This window comes from Notolabrus celidotus, chromosome 7 (assembly GCF_009762535.1).
Source record: "Notolabrus celidotus isolate fNotCel1 chromosome 7, fNotCel1.pri, whole genome shotgun sequence".
Lineage (NCBI taxonomy): Eukaryota > Metazoa > Chordata > Actinopteri > Labriformes > Labridae > Notolabrus > Notolabrus celidotus.
The window spans coordinates 36,626,412-36,647,814 of NC_048278.1; the positions used below are offsets into that span (position 1 = coordinate 36,626,412).

General features: G+C 41.0%; 1 protein-coding gene across 1 annotated transcript in view; it reads right to left on the reverse strand.

Moving 5' to 3' along the window:
- Positions 1-6,375: 6,375 nt before the first annotated feature.
- The window catches only part of LOC117815932 (STI1-like protein), a 57,975-nt gene continuing 42,947 nt past the window's right edge, over positions 6,376-21,403 (reverse strand). The window contains exons 11-16 of the mRNA XM_034687965.1: positions 20,172-20,259; positions 14,745-14,778; positions 14,470-14,544; positions 12,685-12,787; positions 12,431-12,570; positions 6,376-6,985 (exon numbers count right to left, since the gene is read on the reverse strand). Of these exons, the coding sequence (XP_034543856.1) occupies positions 6,850-6,985; positions 12,431-12,570; positions 12,685-12,787; positions 14,470-14,544; positions 14,745-14,778; positions 20,172-20,259 (576 nt within the window). The 3' untranslated portion in view covers positions 6,376-6,849. The remainder of the gene's footprint in view (positions 6,986-12,430; positions 12,571-12,684; positions 12,788-14,469; positions 14,545-14,744; positions 14,779-20,171; positions 20,260-21,403) is intronic.

Sequence of the window (21,403 nt, forward strand, 5' to 3'; positions counted from 1 at the left end):
ATGGTCCCTTTACAAATAAATTGAATAGAAAAAAAAACAAAACTCTGACATCTCTCCCTAAGCATGTTCACTGCATGTGTGTGCATTGTATGTATATACCAAAAAAACTGTATGTGTAGAATGTCCAATTGAAAATTGAATTTCCCCCCTGGGGATCAATAAAGTACCTTTCTTCTTCTTTCTTCTTTCTTAGACATGAACAGGACTCTCAGGCTGTTTTTGAAACTGCCTGCTACATACTACTTACTAGTGTAGTAGTCAGTAGGTACGGCCTTCTCCATACTGCGTTTGAATTTAGGATGTAGTATGGCTGGTCTGTTGGATCTGGAAACAACGGCGAAGCCGATAGAGAAAATGCTTCTTTAGCATCACTTATGATTTAAAAAGTTGAGAAGTGGTTTGTATGGAATTCAATAACTTTCACATTACCCAAAAACGGAGTTCCCCCCCGTCAAAATGAATCCATATCTGGTTCTCGTTGCTTAGCGCCGCTTGAGTGGCTGCTTGTTGCAGCAGCTGTCTCTTCATTGTTCTTTTTTCAATTCTTTGTTTCATATCTGTTTAGTTCTCTTTGTATTTGGAGCCTGTCAGGACTTTTAATGACTCATTTGTTGGCCATAGACACCAAACTGGCTACGTTTGCAGTGGGTAATTTTGCTATTTTTGTTCCTGTGTGTGTCCGGAGATCCAACCTGTAACCTTGGTAACATTGTTTACATACAAGATCAGCTGTTAGCAGCCGTAAATGGTAAATGGTAAATGGACTTGTACTTATATAGCGCTTTTCTAGTCTTTCTGACCACTCAAAGCCACTTGTCGCATTCACCCATTCATACCCATTCACTCACTGATGGCAGAGGCTGCTACAGTAAGGGACCATCAGTGTTAGCTAATCTCATTCGTTCACATTCACACACCTCTGAACAAAAGAGGGAGCAATTTGGGGTTCAGTGTCTTGCTCAAGGACACTTCGGCATGTGACTGCCGGAGCTGGATTCGAACCACCAACCTTCCAATTGATAGACGACCGACTCTACAAACTGCGCCAAAGCTGGGGAACAATAGGCTGCAAGGGGGGGGGAATAAGAGAAAAAAAGGGGAAGAGGGGGGGAAGAAGAGGAAAGAGGAAAAAGGAGGAGAAAAGAAGGAAAAAAGAAGGAAAAAAGAAAGAGGAAGGAAAAAGGGAGAAAGGCACAAATACTTAAGCTGTTTGAAATGTCACAAAGTTGCTTCTTAATGAAATATACATCTTGTTGTCCAAATTTTACACTTTTTGTAGTATTAGGGAAGATTGATGTGGATCCAAAGGTTGTAGGTTCGATTCCCACTTAGTCCAGAGACTCTAAAGAAGTGAGTTGTCTTTTCACCATGAAAATCTGCTGTGTCCACTTCTGTTAACTTATTGTATCCATGCTGTTGTATTTGTTTGACAAGCTAAAAATACATTTAATATTAACTCTTCGGAACACAGTGTCTCTCTCTATAGAAAGAAGCACTGTCTTTTGATACAAATTTACATGAAAAGTTACTTTGGTATTTACTCATTCATGTATTAAGACTAAGTCAGGGTTTAAATAGCATTTTTTTTGGGTTCAGATGAGATATCAAGGTGGCAATTACTCTGAAGTTTAAGATTCAGTTCATAATTTCACTATTCTCTGAACAATACACTAAGCCTGACCATACTGGGTCAAATACAGACACAATATGTAGAGGATTTTATGGCCTTATACATTTTTTCCTATTACGATCAATTCGTCATTATAACCACAGATCATGCTCAAAGAACTCAAAGAACTGACCGACTGCAAGTTATGGATTTAAATCAGTATATAACTGTTTATTCTTTAATGTAAAAACAAGAATCAACAAACAAAACAACAAACGCTAACACTTTCTAGAAAATGAAAAACTTTAGATAACAGAAAATACAAACTTTGAATAAAATATATTATTAAGAAATAAATAGATAAAAAAAACATTGTTTCAAACGGTGCATTTTTGGCTTCTTTTGGCCACTCACAAAATACAAAAACACTTGTGTTGCTTGTTTTTATGTTCTGAGCTACTGTAAAAAATATGGTGGCCTCTGTGGAAGAGGCCCACTCCTTTGTAGGTATAAAAGGCTCACTATAACTTCACAAAACCAAAATTATTTTTATATTCAGGAGATTAAACAGTAATGTAAACATACTTGGGATTAATATCCTACTTCTACAAAGTCTGTTGTCTCAGTGCTGATAAATTCCTTACACTTTAAGTTTAATAAACTGTAATCACACACTTTGAACATCAAGAAATATTTACGTTTTGATATTTACACTTCTCAAGTAAAACCTTATTTATGGTGCAGGGGAGGCAGTAGATCCCAGGACGCATCGCTTCAGACTCTCCACACCAGGAGTAGCCTGTCCTGATGCCTGGTAGCACATGTCACCTGTTGTTGGTCATAGGGCAGCAGGATCTTGCAGAGACCTATGATTGTGCTGACCTCTAGAGTTCCTCATGCTGACCACAAACTCTGATAGTAGGTCCAAACGATCCATGCCTGGCATGTCATGGTCATCCACAGTCTAAAAAAAGACAACAGCAGTCAATCACTTGTTTTATTAAGACATTTATTTTTGAATCATTGCCTTTGTGGGGTCCTATTTTCAGCTAAATGTTAAAGCCCGCTTACCAACTGTCCTTCCTCTGGAGTAGTACCAGGCTGGGTGGTGGCAGAGGCTGAGGTCCCGGGAGAGGCTGAGGTTACTGCAGGCTGCGTGGTGGAAGAGGCTGAGGTGACTGCAGGCTGCGTGGCGGAAGAGGCTGAGGTTACTGCAGGCTGCGTGGCGGAAGAGGCTGAGGTTACTGCAGGCTGCGTGGCGGAAGAGGCTGAGGTTACTGCAGGCTGCGTGGCGGAAGAGGCTGAGGTTACTGCAGGCTGCGTGGCGGAAGAGGCTGAGGTGACTGCAGGCTGCTTGGCCGCATAGGTTGAAGTGGCAGCAGAGGCTGAGGTGACTGCAGGCTGCGTGGTGGCATAGGTTGAAGTGGCGGAAGAGGTGACTGCAGGCTGCATGACGGCATAGGTTGAAGTGGCAGCAGAGGCTGAGGTGACTGCAGGCTGCATGACGGCATAGGTTGAAGTGGCGGCAGAGGCTGAGGTGACTGCAGGCTGCATGACGGCATAGGTTGAAGTGGCGGCAGAGGCTGAGGTGACTGCAGGCTGCATGACGGCATAGGTTGAAGTGGCGGCAGAGGCTGAGGTGACTGCAGGCTGCATGGCGGCATAGGTTGAAGTGGCGGCAGAGGCTGAGGTGACTGCAGGCTGCATGGCGGCATAGGTTGAAGTGGCAGCAGAGGCTGAGGTGACTGCAGGCTGTGTGGCGACAGAGGCTGAGGCTGAGGTGACTGCAGGCTGCGTGGCGGCATAGGCTGAAGTGGGGGCAGATGCTGAGGTGACTGCAGGCTGTGTGGCGGCAGAGGCTGAGGTGACTGCAGGCTGCGTGGCGGCATAGGCTGAGGTGACTGCAGGCTGCGTGGCAGTTTAGGTCGCTTTGCAGCGTCCTCAGAGGGTAAAGCGACACTGGAAGAAACTGCAGGAGAGCCTGCAGATGAAGAGGGAGATCAAGTTGTCTGTTCCTGAGTTGTCTGATAAAAATAAGAAAAAAAGTCACATACATGATGTTTGTGTGTGTCGGTTTTTCAATTTGTAAATGTTTTACTCCTTTACTAAATGTGCTATTTTAAATTGTATCAGGTCAATATACCATTGCAGTTTACCTTTTAAGTGTGAAACACACACAAGCAGACCAAACAAAGACATCTGAACCCGATTCTGGAGCGGACAATTTTCAATCTGTAACAAAACACATTTCAATTTAATGGAAAACATACTGTACATTTAATGATTTCATGATATTGACCTATGATGTAAGTAATACCATGTGATAGAGTTTGTGCCACTTCTTTTGTGAAAAGCAGTTTGAAGCTTTGGTGTCTGTCATTTATAATAACTGTACACAGAATTCCACAGTGTTATATAAATGTTCAAATGCTTTTGAATGACATTATAAATTGACTGAAAATCTATCAGACACTACTATTATCACATAGTTAAAAAATCCACTTTTTAATAACTAGCTAAGTGTACTTAGTTACTACTGTATACATGACATAAACAGCTGTTTCATTCATGTTATGTGTAAACATAATGACAAAGGCAATAAGATAGAGGGCAAATATATACATATACACATCAATAACAGACGGGGAGTTTCAGCTGTTATCTGTCGCATTCATGGTGATATATTATAATGACTGTGACAGATACAAGGTGGAGATCCAGACACAACATCATAGATTACTCTGCAATAGTTTGTCCATTGCTGTATTTATTAGAGCTGATCTGACAACACTGTACGAGGTTGATTACAGTAAAGCAGAAATATGACGTCGAGTCATTGACTGTAAGTTGGTCAAAACGTCAGACTACTCCCTGGTCGATCATTGATTAAGCTTTACATCTGTTCATTATGTTCTATCTGACTTGACAAGGATAATAAAGGAGATTTGCGGGAGTTTTCAGCGTCCCACACAGCCTAGAAGTCAGAAATACGACGTTAAATATATAAACCGTGACTAATGCCTAAAGTTGATCCGAACAGATACGTAGTGTGAAAGTGTTCGGGCTGTAGTTTATTCTCCGATATCACAAATAGTGTCTGTCAGCATCGATCAGCATCATACACTGTTATACCGGCTAAACTTAAAGTCATACGGACATGAGATCCAGACGAAAACAACGTGAACAAATGAGAACAACCTGGAAACTCACCATGTCCGAGTAATAAACTAAAACATATATCACTATAAATATGAAAAAGCTTTTAATGACTTACCATGAAAGGTGCCGGTGTTAGCTTTGACGGAACTTTCAGTCAACTTTCGTTTCTGTCGGCACTCGCATAGCAACAGCCTTCTGATTGGTCGAGGCGGCAGGAGGCGGGTGTTGAGGCGGACAGATTTTTTCATTGGTAAGAAATGGAAGAGGGGGTGGAATCTGATTGGTAAGAAATGGAAGCCGGGACCGAAGCTTCGATTTGACTGGAAAGAAATGAAGAGAAACTGAGAGGGGGGATGATTTGATTGGCAAGAATTGGACGGCGAAAACGGACTATTGTGCCGTGGGTAGCGCCCAGCTGCCCGTAGCATGTCGATGCTAAACGATGCTTGGGTGGATGTGCCCTGCGAGCTGAGGAGAAGGAGGCAAGGACGACGTGCTGGTACTGAGGTGCAAGCTCATAAAGACGACATGGACCTGTCCTTCCACCCACCGTTATGGGGGAATGTGAGATCTATCTACGATAAGGTGGACGAGCTAACCCAGCACCAGAGTAGCATCATGCTAACAGAGCTAACACCGGACACGAACGCCACATTGGAAGGATTTCACCTGCTGTGGGCGGACAGGATACAGGAGAGCAAGACTGAAGTAACTGGTGAAGAAGGCCAGCTCCGTCCTGGACCCTGTGGAGGTGGTCTGACAGGAGAACTATGGCCAAGCTGTCGTCTCTGATGGACATTTCTTTCCTATATATATTCTTGTTAAACTCTTGTAGTGTACACCTTCTTGTTTGCTGCTGTAACTCCATGAATTTCCCCGTTGTGGGACGAATAAAGGAGTATCTTATCTTATCTTTAAAAAGAAGGAAAAAGAAAAAGCGGAACGATCGCTGTGCATTGTGGGAAACAGTACGCGAGGCAGACTGGTCTGATGCATGCTGAGAAATCTTCCTGAATCAGTAGACATCCGGGGAGTTCTGGCATACTGCAGATTTTGCTCTAGTTCACATACTACATACTGAATTTTGGCTCAATCAGTACGTGCTGCTAGTATAGTAGGCGGTTTCTAAAACAGCTGAGGTTTTCAGGAACTTGTCTTTCACACATGCATCTCACAGCTGGGCCCGGCGTACTCTCTCAGCTAGAAACACTCCATTTGGCGTAGGTTGGGAGGGGCTGAGTAGGGCATGCAGAGGGGGGTGGGGGTTGTCTTCTGTAACAGAGACTATCATGTGATAGTTAGTATGACAGCAACATGTATACAGATGATTCCACAAGACAGTAAAAATCAATACATAGGCAACATTGAAGAGTATGTGTGAATGATCCAGATTATTACCGTCTAAATTCACACATCAGCTCACTTCAACTTCTTACTGACTTTCAGCTGAGGGGTCCAGAAGTCCAGATAAAGTCAGACCGGTTGTGGTCTCACATGGATCCTTCCTGGATAGCTTTGGGGATGTTTGAAGAGTGCAGTGGATATCTGAAAGGTGCTTATGACGATGCTGCCAGTGTAACAACAATTATTAGTGCACGACAAAAACATTCATTTTATTTATTAATTTATTGTTTTCTGAAAAAAAACCCCAAAAAAAACAGTACAGTTAAATCTTCCATCTCTCTTTCATTCTATGAAAATAACTGGAATTTAAGGCAATTCAACGGAGGTGTTGAAGACACAATGTTTGTCCAAGGTTTTGGTAGTGTTTCCATTTTAGTTCAAATGAATCCTTTGGTAACAGACTCCTACAGAACAGGAGCTCCATGCAGAAACCAGAAGTTCATCACCCTTATCTGAGTCAGCGACGCTTCCAACAGATAATTAAATCCCATGTAAGTCGTCCTTACACGGGAAGCTTTGAGGCGGATTTCTTTGATAAATTCATTCTTTGGTTCGTCTTCAAAAGTCATACACAGACATATCATCTTCTCGTCCTTTTTCCCTTTTTGTTCCCCGTGTTCTCATTCATCCTTTGTCACCGTGCCTTGGTGCTGAGGTAAGGAGTGTAATGGACACAGTTAGAGTTGAAAGTTTTTCTTGTCTTGACCCTGCTGCTCTGGTAGGTGTTTGAGGCGGCATTTGTCACCGTAGAAACAGCCTGTGGTCCGCCAGTAGAAGCACTTGTCTCCATCTATGGGCGCACACCCTTTGGACCTACAAGGGGGATAAATGAGAGGAGAGGATCCTGAATCATATTATCAAACAATGCATGTACAGTCAGGGCAATAATGGGGTGTTGAGGGTGCACAGAGACAGATTATTATATATCAGCAGCAGTGAATGTATGTAATAAAAGGTCATGACCTCTTGTTTTGAAATGTGAAGCAAATAGCACAGTGCCTTCAATATGTCTTCCTTTCTTATGGCCAACATGGGAGTCAAATAGGAGGGAAGCAGATGATACAAATTTCTCAGATTATTTTCCTCTGTTGAAAGGCGTTTCCTGACCACAGGAACTTTACCCCTGAACTACATGCTTTTGGACCAGTGGACCCAGGGTCTAAATTTAATTTCAGGGGTAGTTAATCTCCATCCTGAAAAGTGCCTGCTTGGGAGGTGGTACTTTTCAAAGGTCCCGGGACTTTCAGGGGGCGGGGCCTGCAATGCTGAACGTGTCTGATTGGTAGATTAACCGCAGTGTTTTTATTCCTCCCTCCGTCCACAATAACATCACACACATCTGTGATTCACCTGATTTTTAAAAAAAAAATTGTCAAATTTCTTTTGTCAAATTTTTTTTTTCAAGTTTTTTTTCAAATGTTTTTTTTCAAATCATTTTTTGTAAAAAATTTTTTTTTCAATTTTTCAATTTTTTTTTCAATTTTTTCCAAAAACCATTTTGAAGCCGTGTTTTTTTTTGTCAAAAATTTTAATGGTCAAATTTTTTTTTGTCAATTTTTTTTTCCAATGTTTTTTTGGGGCAATATTTTTTTTCCAATATTTTTTTATTTTTCAAATTTTTTTGTCAAATTTTTTTTTTTTTTAACAATTTTTGTCTAAATTTTTTTTGTCAATTTCATTTTATTTTTTTCAATTTTTTCCAAAAAACATTCACAGTCATTGTTTTTTCCATCTGTGATTCTCTTGATTTAGCAGCTTGTAACAGTAGTCTTCTCCCAGCCCCACCGTGAATGCGTCTCTCCTCCCGGTGTTCTGGTTTTAAAAGTGACCCTGTAAACTGGAGACCTTCAGCTGAACGTGTCAGTGTTTGTGGAGTTTACATAGCTGTTGAAACACAGAGGGAGTTCCTGGGAATGCAAACTAGTTTAGTTTTTATTAAGATTTCAAAATATCCTCATCAGATATTTAATGATCGTCTAAAGACGTTTATGAGGGATGCATCCGGCTGAGAGTCTCCAGTTAACAGGGTCGCTGTTTGAACCAAAACACCAGCCGATCTCTGCCACGGCTTTTTGAGTTCAAAAGGATTTTGAAGCCGTGTTTTTTTTGTCAAAAATTTTATTGGTCAAATTTTTTTTTGTCAAATTTTTTTTTCCAATGTTTTTTTGGGGCAATATTTTTTTTCCAATATTTTTTTATTTTTCAAATTTTTTTGTCAAATTTCTTTTGTCAAATTTTGTTTTAATTTTTTTTTAAAATTTTTTTTTTTCCAAAACATTTTTTGTCAAATTTTTTTTTTTCAATTATTATTTTTTTTTTTAAATTTTTTCCAAAAACCATTCACAGTCATTGTTTTTTCCATCTGTGATTCTCTTGATTTAGCAGCTTGTAACAGTAGTCTTCTCTCAGCCCACCGTGAATGCGTCTCTCCTCCCGGTGTTCCGGTTTTAAAAGTGACCCTGTAAACTGGAGACCTTCAGCTGAACGTGTCAGTGTTTGTGGAGTTTACACAGCTGTTGAAACACAGAGGGAGTTCCTGGGAATGCAAACTAGTTTAGTTTTTATTAAGATTTCAAAATATCCTCATCAGATATTTAATGATCGTCTAAAGACGTTTATGAGGGATGCATCCGGCTGAGAGTCTCCAGTTAACAGGGTCGCTGTTTAAACCAAAACACCGGCCGATCTCTGCCACAGCTTTTTGAGTTCAAAAGGATTTTGAAGCCATGTTTTTTTTTTGTCAAAAATTTTATTGGTCAAAATTTTTTTGTCAATTTTTTTTTTTCAATGTTCTTTTGGGGCAATTTTTTTTTTTTCCAATATTTTTTTAGTTTTCAATTTTTTCTTGTCAAATTTTTTTTTTCAATTTTTTTTTTTAATTTTTAATTTTTAAAACATTTTTTGTCAAATTTTCTTTTGTCAATTTTTTTTTTTTTTTTGTCAAATTTTTACAAAAACCATTCACACATTGTTTTTTCCATCTGTGATTCTCTTGATTTCTCTTTCTTTCATTAGTTTTTATTTGTTCTATCTTTTTTGTATGTGTGTGTACTTTTCAAAAGAAGAAGCTGTGATTCTCTTGATTTAGCAGCTTGTAACAGTAGTCTTCTCTCAGCCCACCGTGAATGCGTCTCTCCTCCCGGTGTTCCAGTTTTAAAAGTGACCCTGTAAACTGGAGACCTTCAGCTGAACGTGTTAGTGTTTGTGGAGTTTACACAGCTGTTGAAACACAGAGGGAGTTCCTGGGAATGCAAACTAGTTTAGTTTTTATTAAGATTTCAAAATATCCTCATCAGATATTTAATGATCGTCTAAAGACGTTTATGAGGGATGCATCCGGCTGAGAGTCTCCAGTTAACAGGGTCGCTGTTTAAACCAAAACACCGGACGATCTCTGCCACGGCTTTTTGAGTTCAAAAGGATTTTGAAGCCGTGTTTTTTTTTGTCAAATTTTTTTTGGGTCAAAAATGTTTTTGTCAATTTTTATTTTTCCAATATTTTTTTGGGGCAATACTTTTTTTTCCAAAATTTTTTAATTTTTTAATTTTTAAATTTTTTTTTGTCAAATTTCTTTTGTCAAATTTTTTTTTTCAAATTTTTTTGTCAATTTTTTTTTTGTCAATTTTTTTTTTTTTTTTTCAATTTTTTCCAAAAACCATTCACAGTCATTGTTTTTTCCATCTGTGATTCTCTTGATTTAGCAGCTTGTAACAGTAGTCTTCTCTTAAACAGAAGTAAACCTGCAAAAACTAACCTTTATAATTACATAGCATACTAAGCATTGGCAGAAGCTCAAAGCTCATTCACATGAGCAGTGAATCAACCAAGAGGTCATAACCACTGTAACCTCTTGGTGGTGTGTTTTTCTCTCTTTACTGAGTCCAGCTGCTCCGGGCTACTCTCAGCTGCATTACGTGTCCAGTGTAGCAAGAGTTGCCTAGTCAGGGGGAGCAAATTTGTGGCAATGACGAAGCGTGAGGCACGCGCGTCCTGTGGACATTAGGAGTTACAGTAAGAGTAGTTTGAGGGCAGAGCACATGCTCAGCTGTGAGGGAAGGGAGGTTGTGCAACATAGAACCAAATCAGCAGAACACAGCAGGCAGTACAGAATTGTGCAACCTTGGTTATCTCCTTTTCATGATGAAAGGAAGTCGCAATTCCGCTTTCGTCCAGTTTGTGATATTCAAGAGTTTTGTTTTTAACTCTTAAATTATAAAAATGTGTTACTGTTCAAATCCACCGCAGTTAGGGAAATAGAAGTATCACAAGCTGTCATCTTCAGCGGTGGATGTGCAGACAGGGACACGCGAGCACAGCGGCGCAAAGAGCAGAGAGACGGCTATACAGGCAGATTACAGGCAGTTCATGATTAGCAAACAAGCTAACGGCTAAGGCAACACTGAGGGAAGGCGGCTGAGACGTCAGGAGACGGTCTGAGCAGGAGCAGTTTGTGGAACATGTGAAAGGTACTTTATTGATCCCCAGGGGGAAATTCAATTTTTTCCACTCGTGCCATTTTGGACAGTTTTTTTTTTGGTATATACATACAATGCACACACATGCAGTGAACATGCTTAGGGAGAGATGTCAGAGTGAGGATACTGCCGTCAACCAGCGCACCCCGAGCAGTTGGTGGTTCGGTGCCTTGGTCAAGGGCACCTCGGCAGTGCCCAGTTCACTTGCCAAGCTTCGTCCATACTGGGACTTGAACCGGCGACCCTGGACTGAGCTACTGCCGCCCCAAATGTGTGCACGTGACTCAGTGTTTCATTTCTGATTGGTTGGATATTTATTTTGTCACAACTTTCCAAGTTAACCCCGCCTTCTTTATCCTAGCATTGGAACGGTATCAAGAACTTAACCGATAATATTCAAAAATGGATTAAAGTTCAATTTCAATATTTTAAACATACATATAATAGTATGTAAATGTGACTTTAAAGGGGACATATCACGTTTTTTTCATCAATATATATTGGTCTAAGAGGTCCCCAAAACATGTCTTTAAAGTTTATGCTCAAAAAAACACTTTGAAATCCGATTTTGGTCTGCCTGAAAAGCCCTCTTCTTCAGTCCTCCTCAGAACACTCTGTTTTCTCTCTGACCACGCCCCCTCAGGAAGTGGATGTGCCTCGGCTCTCCGGCACGTTGATCTAATGTTTACATGTTGGCTGAATATACACGGCTGCTCAGAGATCACGTTACTTCAACCCTCTGAATCTGATCCAGAATCTGATCCTGACGGAGAGGCGCCTGTAGCAGGACCTTTCTGAACCATTGGTCACAGATTTAGTGTTTCTTGTTGTTTTATTTATCAGTATGTAGACGTGTGTCTTGGTACACAGCTACCAACATGTAGCTATGTGGCTATGCTAACTAGCGCTAGCACTTTTCCACAAAAAAATTAAATCCTCCACTAGATCTTCAAATCTGCAGACGTGGGGAGTAAAATCGACCTCTACCAGAAAGGCAGCAGGACCTTTCTGAAGGATTGGTCACAGATTTAGTGTTTCTTGTTGCTTTATTTGTCAGTGTGTCTTGGTACACAGCTACAGCTGTAGCTGTAGCTGTGTACCAAGCTGTGTCTGTAGCTACGAACATGTAGCTATGTGGCTATGCTAATTAGCGCTAGCACTTTTCCATGACAAATAAAAATCATCCACTAGATCTTCCAATCTGCAGACGTGGGGAGTAAAACCGACCTTTGTGTTTAATAAGACAGCCTACAACTAGCATGCCTCCCTCCTAAGCTCCTTGTTAGCACACATGTGTGCAGGTAATGAAAAACGGAGGAGGGGTTGAGTTGTATTTTATACAGTCTATGGGCTGAACAAGCTCCGAGCTCTGACTCCTTGACAGACCGGATATTGTTGTTACGTAACAAAAACACTGAAGTCTGAAACGGCTTGTTTTAGACACATTTACAGAAAGGTGGAGAAATCAGAACAGGGGCAAAATGGATTTTTTCAAATCTCGGGGGGTTTGTAGACAGGGACACATATTTCAGGTAGAGAACCATTAAAAAGTCCATTTTGCATGATATGTCACCTTTAAATATCATAGGTAGAACGTTCTTGTTGATTTGGGTAACAAGAGGCTTTAAACACTTCTTTGTCCTAACTCTTGACCCTCAATCAACTTTGTGATGAGTTGAACATTTTATCACAGAGACCAGGACCAGTCAGGGGTTTCACCTGCAGACCAGGAAGAAAAGAAACACCCCTCAGTTATGCATGATGGAAGTAAGTGTCTCAGTACCATGAGGCCACTGAGCCCTGCTGTGGTCCTGCAGCGTTGGAGCTGAAGCCGGTGTTGGTCCTTTGAATGGTGGGCAGGGTCCGCTGGATCCAACGGTCGGGGTACCTCATCACCAGTTTACAGTTCCCCAGCTCCGCCCCCTGGCCAGGAGGAGACAGTGCAGCAATCAAACTGAAGCTAAAGAACAGGGTGACGGCTAATCTGCGCATGAACACACTCGAACACTGGCGGTGACATCTCAACCTGCCGCTCACCTGCAGCTTCTCCAGGGCTTTGGCGGCCATGTTGGCGTTCTTGAAGTTGACAAAGGCACAGAAGCGCTCATGGAGGACCCTGATGCTCTCTATCTCACCAAACCTGGAACCATGGAAACACAGAGCTTTAAAGCTACAGCAGAGCACTTTGGTACAGATCTGTCAGTGAAGCTTCTGTCACTGTGCACGACTGACCCCTTTTAACATCCTTTTTGTCTCCATGCTTATTGATATAGAAAGACACAAACATATCCTGTCACTACGCTCCCAACACGCAGGCCTCCTCCTCGTCGTACCTAAAGTCTCTAAAAGTAGTATGGGAGGTAGAGCCTTCAGTTATCAGGAACCTCTCCTTTGGAATCATCTACCAGTCAGGGTCCAGGAGGCAGACACCCTCTCTACTTTTAAGAGTAGGCTTCAAACTTTCCTTTTTGATAAAGCTTATAGTTAGAGCTGGATCAGGCTTGGACCAGGTCTTAGTTATGCTGCTATAGGCTTAGACTGACACACTGGGATCCTGTCTTTCCCTCTCTCTCCTCTCTCTGCCTGTCTCTCACTTTAACTCTTCCTGTCCCATTAAAGTTACTAACCATAGACCTTTCTGGAGTCCCTGAGCTCCCTTGTCTCGTAGGTTCCTCTGGATCTCTGCTGTAGATTCCTTTCTTTCTTTCTTTCTTTCTTTCTTTTATTCCTTTCATTCCTCTCTTTCTTTCTTTTCTGTTCTTCTTCTTTCCGTCTTCCTTTCCTTTCTTTCTCTCTCTCTTTTTCTTTCCTTGTTTCTTCATCCTTTGTCTCCTTTTCTTATCCCGTCCTTTCCTTCTTTCATTCCTTCACCATTTATTCTCCTCTTTTTCTTTCTTTCTTTCTTTCCTTTTTTCTTTCTTTCCTTTTTTCTTTCTTTCCTTTTTTCTTTCTTTCCTTTTTTCTTTCTTTCTTTCTTTCTTTCTTTCTTTCTTCACTTCTGTCTTTTCTTCTTCCTTCCTTCCTTTCTTTTTTTCATACCTTTTTCCTTTGATTCCTTTCTGCCGTCTTTCTTTCCTTCTTTTCCGTTCTATCCTTTCTTTCTTTACTTCTCTCATTTCTTCTTCCTTCCTTCCTTCCTTTCTTCCTTTCTTTCTTTCTTTCTTTCTTTCTTTCTCTCTTTTTCTTTCCATTTTTCTTCATCCTTTGTCTCCTTTTCTTATCCCGTCCTTTCCTTCTGTCATTCCTTCACCATTTATTCTCCTCTTTTTCTTTCTTCTGGTCTCCCTCTCTTCTCTCTTTTCTTAGACCTTTCTGGAGTCCCTGAGCTCCCTTGTCTCGTAGGTTCCTCTGGATCTCTGCTGCTGTGGACGTGCCAGACTCCAGCTCCTACATCTACTACTATCCGTCTCTCCACTATCATCTCTCTCTCTCTCTCTTCATCTCCCTCTATCCCTCTCTCCAACACGGTCTCAGCAGATGTGTGTCTAACATGAGTCTGGTCCTGCTGGAGGTTTCTGCCTGTTAAAGGAAGTTTGTCCTTGCCACTGTAACTTGCTAAATGCTGCAAAGTGCTCTGCTCATGGTGGATTAAGATGAGATCAGACTGAGTCCTGTTTGGAAGATGGGACTGGATCTGATCCTGTTTTGATGTTGGGTCTTTGTTAATAATAGAACATAGAGTACGGTCTAGACCGGCTCTGTTTGGAAAGAGTCTGAGGATAAAGTTTGTTGGGATTTGGTGCTATATAAATAAAGATTGATTGATTGAATGACCTCTCTACAAAAAAAAAACAGAACAAGAGAACGAAACAGTGTTTTTACATTTTGAAGAGAGCCATGAGGTGTTGTTCTGTGACTTCGACAGTGATGTTCCCCACCCACAGAGATCGGCAGCTCCTAATGATATAAAGGGACGATAGCGGGAGAGAAGAGTGGGAATAAAAACAAGTGAAGGATGTGAACAGAGAGATGAGAACCCGGCAAAAGTAACAGTACAGCATTTTAAGTCAAACTAACATTCAGGTCCAAAACATCCTCTGTTTCTTTAAATGTCCGACATGTTCCGTGTGTTTGTGTCTTTGTGTCATTTCACCTACCCACTCTGCTCCTGCTGAGACGTTTGCATCAGTGCTGGGAGGAGGAGAAGAGGAAAAGTAGATATCATCAATCAATCAATCAAGCTTTGTTTATATAGCATCTTTCATACAAATCAAATGCAACTCAAAGTGCTTTGCAGCGATTGAAAACAAGAAAGAAGCAGAGATAAAATAATGGCATAAAGACATTAAAATCAAAAATTGTAATTGTTTTTTTGTGTGATTTTCTGTCACTTATCTCTCCTTGAAATGTTTCTGGCTCACTATAATGTATACATATCGTCTCCCCCAGGTTGAATTTAGTTCTAATAATCTTTAAAAACAGAGGACTGCAGAGGAAATGAACATTATTCTCTCTTTAATATGTCAATGCTCTGAACAACAAACTGTTGTCCAATAACAAAAATAAAGAATTTTTAAAAAAAATGTAAAAAAGGATTTTAAAATAGATACTAATGCACACCAACAACAATAATGTAATAAAATATGTGTCATTAAAATAATTTAAAATATCAAATTGATTTTAAGAATATAAATAGTTTAAAATAAATAAATTAAAAAGGGTAATGATAATAGTTGAAAATAAAATTACGGCTAAAAATATCAATAAAACTGAGTAAATAAATAAAAATAAAAGAAACAGTTAAAATTAATAAAATAATAAAGCAACATTTAAATCAATATAATATTAAAAAGTAAGTAATAAAATTGTTAAACCCTACATAAAAGCCACACTGAATAATTATGTTTTTAGTTTATGTTTAAAAGTCTCAATATCTCCACCAGCTCCTCTCAGATCCTCCGGCAGGCTGTTCCATCGTCTCAGATCATCGTTGCTGAAAGCAGCGTCACCAAATGTTTATGTTTTCCTCTGAGGAACAGCTAAAAGCGAGGAGCCGGAGGATCTGAGAGGCCTTCTTAGTTCAAACACAAAAAGTATCTCTGAGATGTAGTCTGGTGCGAGGCCGTGCAGCGCCTTAAAAACTAGTGACAGAATTTTAAAATCAATACGAAAAGAAACAGGCAGCCAATGTTAAGATTTTAAAACAGGCGTAATGTGTGCTGTCCTTCTGGTCTTTGTTAAAACTCGTGCTGCTGTATTTTGTATTAGTTGCAGTTTGTATATTGCGTTCTTTGGAAGACCAGTAAGGAGAGCATTACAGGAGTCTAACCTGCTGGTAATAAAAGCGTGCATTAGTCTCTCTGTGTTGCTCAGAGAGAGAAACGGCTTCACTCTAGATATTAACCCTCCTGTTATGTTCGTTTCTCTGGAACAGCAATAGCTCCTGGGTCAATTTAACCCGGGATATATTCAATTATCCAAAAGTGTCAGAACCCCAAAAAATCCCAATACACATTTTTTTAAATCTCATAATTAACTCCATTACTAACCATTTAAAGGGGACATATCACGCTTTTTTCATCAATATATATTGGTCTAAGAGGTCCCCAAAACATGTCTTTAAAGTTTATGCTCAAAAAAACACTTTGAAATCAGATTTTGGTCTGCCTGAAGAGTCCTCTTCTTCATTCTTCATCAGAACACTCTGTTTTCCCTCTGACCACGCCCCCTCAGGAAGTGGATGTGCCTCGGCTCTCCAGCACGTTGATCTAATGTTTACATGTTGGCTGAATATACACGGCTGCTCAGAGATCGCGTTACTTCAGCCCTCTGAATCTGATCCTGACGGAGAGGCGCCTGTAGCAGGACCTTTCTGAAGGATTGGTCATAGATTTAGTGTTTCTTGTTGTTTTATTTATCAGTATGTAGACGTGTGTCTTGGCACACAGCTACGAACATGTAGCTATGTGGCTATGCTAACTAGCGCTAGCACTTATCCATGACAAATAAAAATCATCCACTAGATCTTCAAATCTGCAGACGTGGGGGGTAAAACCGACCTCTGCCAGAAAGGCAGCAGGACCTTTTATGAAGGATTGGTCACATATTTAGTGTTTCTTGTTGTTTTATTTGTCAGTATGTCGACGTGTATCTTGGTACACAGCTACAGCTACGACATGTAGCTATGTAGCTATGCTAACTAGCGCTAGCACTTATCCATGATAAATAAAAATCATCCACTAGATCTTCAAATCTGCAGACGTGGGGAGTAAAACCGACCTTTGTGTTTATTAAGACAGCCTACAACTAGCATGCCTCCCTCCTAAGCTCCTTGTTAGCACACATTTGTGCAGGGAATGAAAAACGGGGGAGGGATTCAGTATTATTTTATACAGTCTATGGGCTGAACAAGCTCCGAGCTCTGACTCCGTGACAGACCGGATATTGTTGTTACGTAACAAAAACACGGAAGTCTGAAACGGCTGGTTTCACACACATTTACAGAAAGTTGTAGAAATCAAAAAAGGGGCAGAATGGATTTTTTTTTATTCTCGGGGGGTTTGTAGACATGCCAGGGACACATATTTCAGGTAGAGAACCATTAAAAAGTCCATTTTGCATGATATGTCACCTTTAAATCAATATTTAGTACATTGGTGTTCTTTAATTCTCACAGATCATGCTCCAATGAGGATAACTCACTTGTTTTTCATTAAAACTCATGTTAAAACTTTTTTTAATGTACATTGGAAAGCCCTAACTATAAATACAATAGTTTGACATGACACAGATGTTTGTTTATTTTAATTTACATTTAGATTTTTTTTATTTTTATGAAGTGATGTAGATGAATTGACACTACACCTCTTCTGTCACATGCTGCCCAGATTTGTATGCTGCATTTAGCAGGTTTGGAAGACATATAGTGCGTAAAATAGACTTTAAAAAGGGTCAATTCAACATAACAGGAGGGTTAAACGAACATGTGGTTTAAAATTAAATCAGTCAAATAAAACACCACAATTTCTAGCTCCTTGGCTTGGATTAAGTCCATGAACATTTAGTGTGGAGGCCAGTCTCTCTCTGAGCCTTTGAGCCAATGACAAGTACGTCTGTTTTGTCCTGACTGAGCTGTAAAAAGTTCTGTGACATCCAGGCTTTAATATCTAAAAGGCAGTTAAAAAGGGAGTCAATCCAGCCTTTCTGGAGACAGTGTGGTGAGCATGATGTTGATCACGCTCATATTTTTTGGCAATGTGTGAAAATGACTGAATACTGGGATGAAGTGTGGAGAGGAATGACAGCAATTTTAGGTTATGAACTTCCTAAAGGCTGATTTATACTTCTGCGTCGAATCGACGGCGTAGCCTACGCCGTAGGTCCGCGTAGCTCCCGTACCTACGCCGTAGGTACGACGCGGACCGCAACCTCTGTGATTGGTCCGCTCGACGGCTTTGTCTTTCCCGCATTCACAGCACTTCCGGGATCCCGGACATCGGCCGCACATCGGCCGTGTATTTCATCTCCTCCTCTCTATTCTTCATGTAATCATGTCTGTATGATAAACAGCAACATGTATCAGCTGTAGATTAACAGAACACGCTCTGAATCGATGTGGAAAAGTAAACAGAGATCGTAGCGGGGCAGGAAGCAGGCGACCGGCTATCAGAGAGACCTCACTGCCCTCAGGCGTTTCGGAGGAGAATTGCTGCGCGACACGGACACACCGACGCACAAGTATGTGGGGCTCATGTCCGCGTCAGCCCCTGCTGCGTAGGGGAGACGCAGAAGTATAAATCAGCCTTAAGACGTGTGAAGTGATGTATCTGGGAAATTTAACACAGGAGAATATACAAAGCAAAGACATGTACCTGGTTGGAATACGACTACTGGCATCAAAGAAAGCTATAACAAGCAAGTGGTTTAAAGCTGGGGTTGGTAATCAGATTTAGATCCACTTTTTGTTATACTGGTTAAAATGATCTTTATGTCCTGATGGTGATCAATACATAATGTGTTCTTAAAAAAGAGCGAAGAAAAGCTGCAATCTACAGCAGGAGTAAACCTGGGAAAACACCAACCAATCACCGTTTTTGGGGTCCAAAATTTTAAACCATTCAAATCCCGCCTCCTGCGCGAACATTTCCCCGGCGTGCACTCCTCTGAGTCCCCGTCTCCTCTCCTGCCTCTGCTTCCCCTGACTCTACTGACTGCCCCTCTCTCTCGACCTCGGGCCTGTCCCCTCTGACCTGATGAGGTGCTTTGCTCAGGATTGTAGTCCGGATCAGAGTCTAAAAAGCTCTCACCACGGGGCTCTGACAAGCAGAAGAATGAATGACATTTAGTAAGTCCTACAGAAATGTAGATGTACTGTAGCGTCCGTCCGGACTCTGTAGGGATGACGAGCCGATTGGTGAACACGTTGAGTTTTAATAACCGGTCACTGTCGGCCGTGATCACGCCAACCAACAAAACAACAATCAATGTTTGAATGAATGAAGAACTTCTCCTCTTGTCTCTCCTCTCTCCTGCTCACACACTCGACACCTCTCCTGATGCCTTCACTGACTGTCAACACTGTAGGAATTAAGAACATCTACACTGAACAGGTTTAACAAACAGTAGATCTGTTACAGTGTTATATATGTGTTATAACTTTTCTCCTGATATCGTGTCACTGGTACAACTGGATAATGCTAGCATGACAATTGTGAGTGCTAACAGCAGCCATGTTTGTTTGTGTTTTTAACTTTCACTATGAGAATGTTTTGATGAGGACCGGTTTTAAATCAGTCACGCTCATATGGTCGAGAATCAGCGGTGCTCGTGCATGTGAGCGGGGGGACGTCGTTTTGGAGGAGCTCCGAGGAGGAGGGGAGGGGTTAGACGGAGTCATGAGGAAATGCTACATTCAAATTCATGCTGGTTTTCCGAGACTACCAACCCCAGCTTTAAGGAGGACCCCCCTACTCAGAGAAACTGGTTGGACATTGTGGAAAAACTACACGATATGGAGAACTTTACACACAATTTAAGACTTCAACAATCTGCCTGCCAAGGAAAGTGGGAAAACTGGACTGACTTTATAACCCATCAGAAAGTCTGAAGAGAATGGACGATTTTAAAGGAGGCTAAACTGACGTTGGTTGACTGACACCAAAGTCCGTTTAATGTGTTTATTTTGATGTAACCTCATCAAGAAAAGCAAATAAAATATAAGTTTAAAAAAAAAGAGAGATGGATGTTTAAAGTTAACCATGATGTTATATGATGCATCTCTACGGTTGTCCTGAAACTCTCATTGAAACAATCTACCATGAAGTATGAAAGGAAGGTGTGTCTCTTCTCACTTCTCTCTTTTCTTCTCAGCATAAAGAGACACATTGCTTTCTGAAACTTTAACTTAACACATTTTCTCTCTCTCTTTAAAATCCTCCTTTTTTCAGTGACTTGTCATTTCGCTCTCTGTGTTTCAATGATACAAACAGTGTCTGCATGTCTCTGCTGATGATGCTCAATGCCTTGTAATTTAGGCACGGTGCTGCCTCTCTGTGGACAGAAGAGGAACTGCAGCCTGCTCTTACTTTTGGCATCAGGTGAGTTGATGGCCGCATGGATGGTTTTGAACTTCTCCAGCAGCAGTTCACTCTGCTGCTCTGAGAAACCCAGCTCCTGAAGAACCAAATGAAACAGAGAATAATTAAAAAACATCTTTTGCACCTTTGTCTTAAAGGCCCTGTGAGGAGTTGGCCTTCAATAGCAAACAAGACCATCAGCAGCAACACTGACACCTTCTCTGTTGTCATTTTGAGTGCTGAAACCGCCCTGAGGGGGTAGGTTTCAGACCAGATAATGGACATCTCGCTTCAGAAACAGCCTTTTTTTGACTGTTTTCATGGAAAATAATCACATTGCCTGATAAAGTTGACTGTTAAAAGACAACGGGGTGAGGTTTTTGTTGAAAACACTACTTTTGCATGTTTAGGACAAGAGATAAGAGGCATCACTTTGTCCACAAGGGGGCGCCAGAGTCGATACAAAACAAAAGTTCCTCACAGCAGCTTTAATAATTAAATCCAGGACATGCATCATTTTTAGCAAAACAGAATGTATTTTCAATCAATGTACGTTTTTTTGAATTGATATTTATTATAATATCATCCCAAAGTGAACTCACACTAGTCTAATTAACGTGTGTGTGTGCAACAGAAAACAACCTTACACTGCAACGACTGTGGTGCAGGAAACCATGTGCTTATCCATCTTTTGTTTTTTACCACAGATAGTTTGGTTTCTTCCATGCTGTTGTTTTTACCAACGTCTTATTATTAAAAATCAGACATTGATCGTCAGAGAATCGGTGGATGAAGAGAGGCAGAAGATCATTGTGACCTGTGCATGCCGCAGAGTAAGTGTAGCCAGCTCGTTAATGAGGTTATTCCAGAGAAGGACTCAGGCTGAAAGGATACCAAACGCCGGAGTAAAAGGAACGAGCTTGCACAGGTGAGGTACTGATTGTCGTTCATTCTGGAGGCAGAGAACGACCGCTCACATCACGGGAAGATCCGAGAGGTATCGAGAGTTACCGAGAGTTAACCGAAGGCAAGTTTATGGCACCTGACAGGCATTCAGTATGACTTATGCGGAATCCAGATGTAGTTCCTGGTACCTGAGTAGCTGCTGCTGTGAACATTCGAAGGAGTTTTAAGAACAAATCAGGACAGACCCCGACAAGCTGGTCTTGTTTTACAGAGGTGTAGCTTTTAGAGAATGAGGAATAGTTCACTTCAGTTTTTGATGGTCAGTTGTCGGCCTT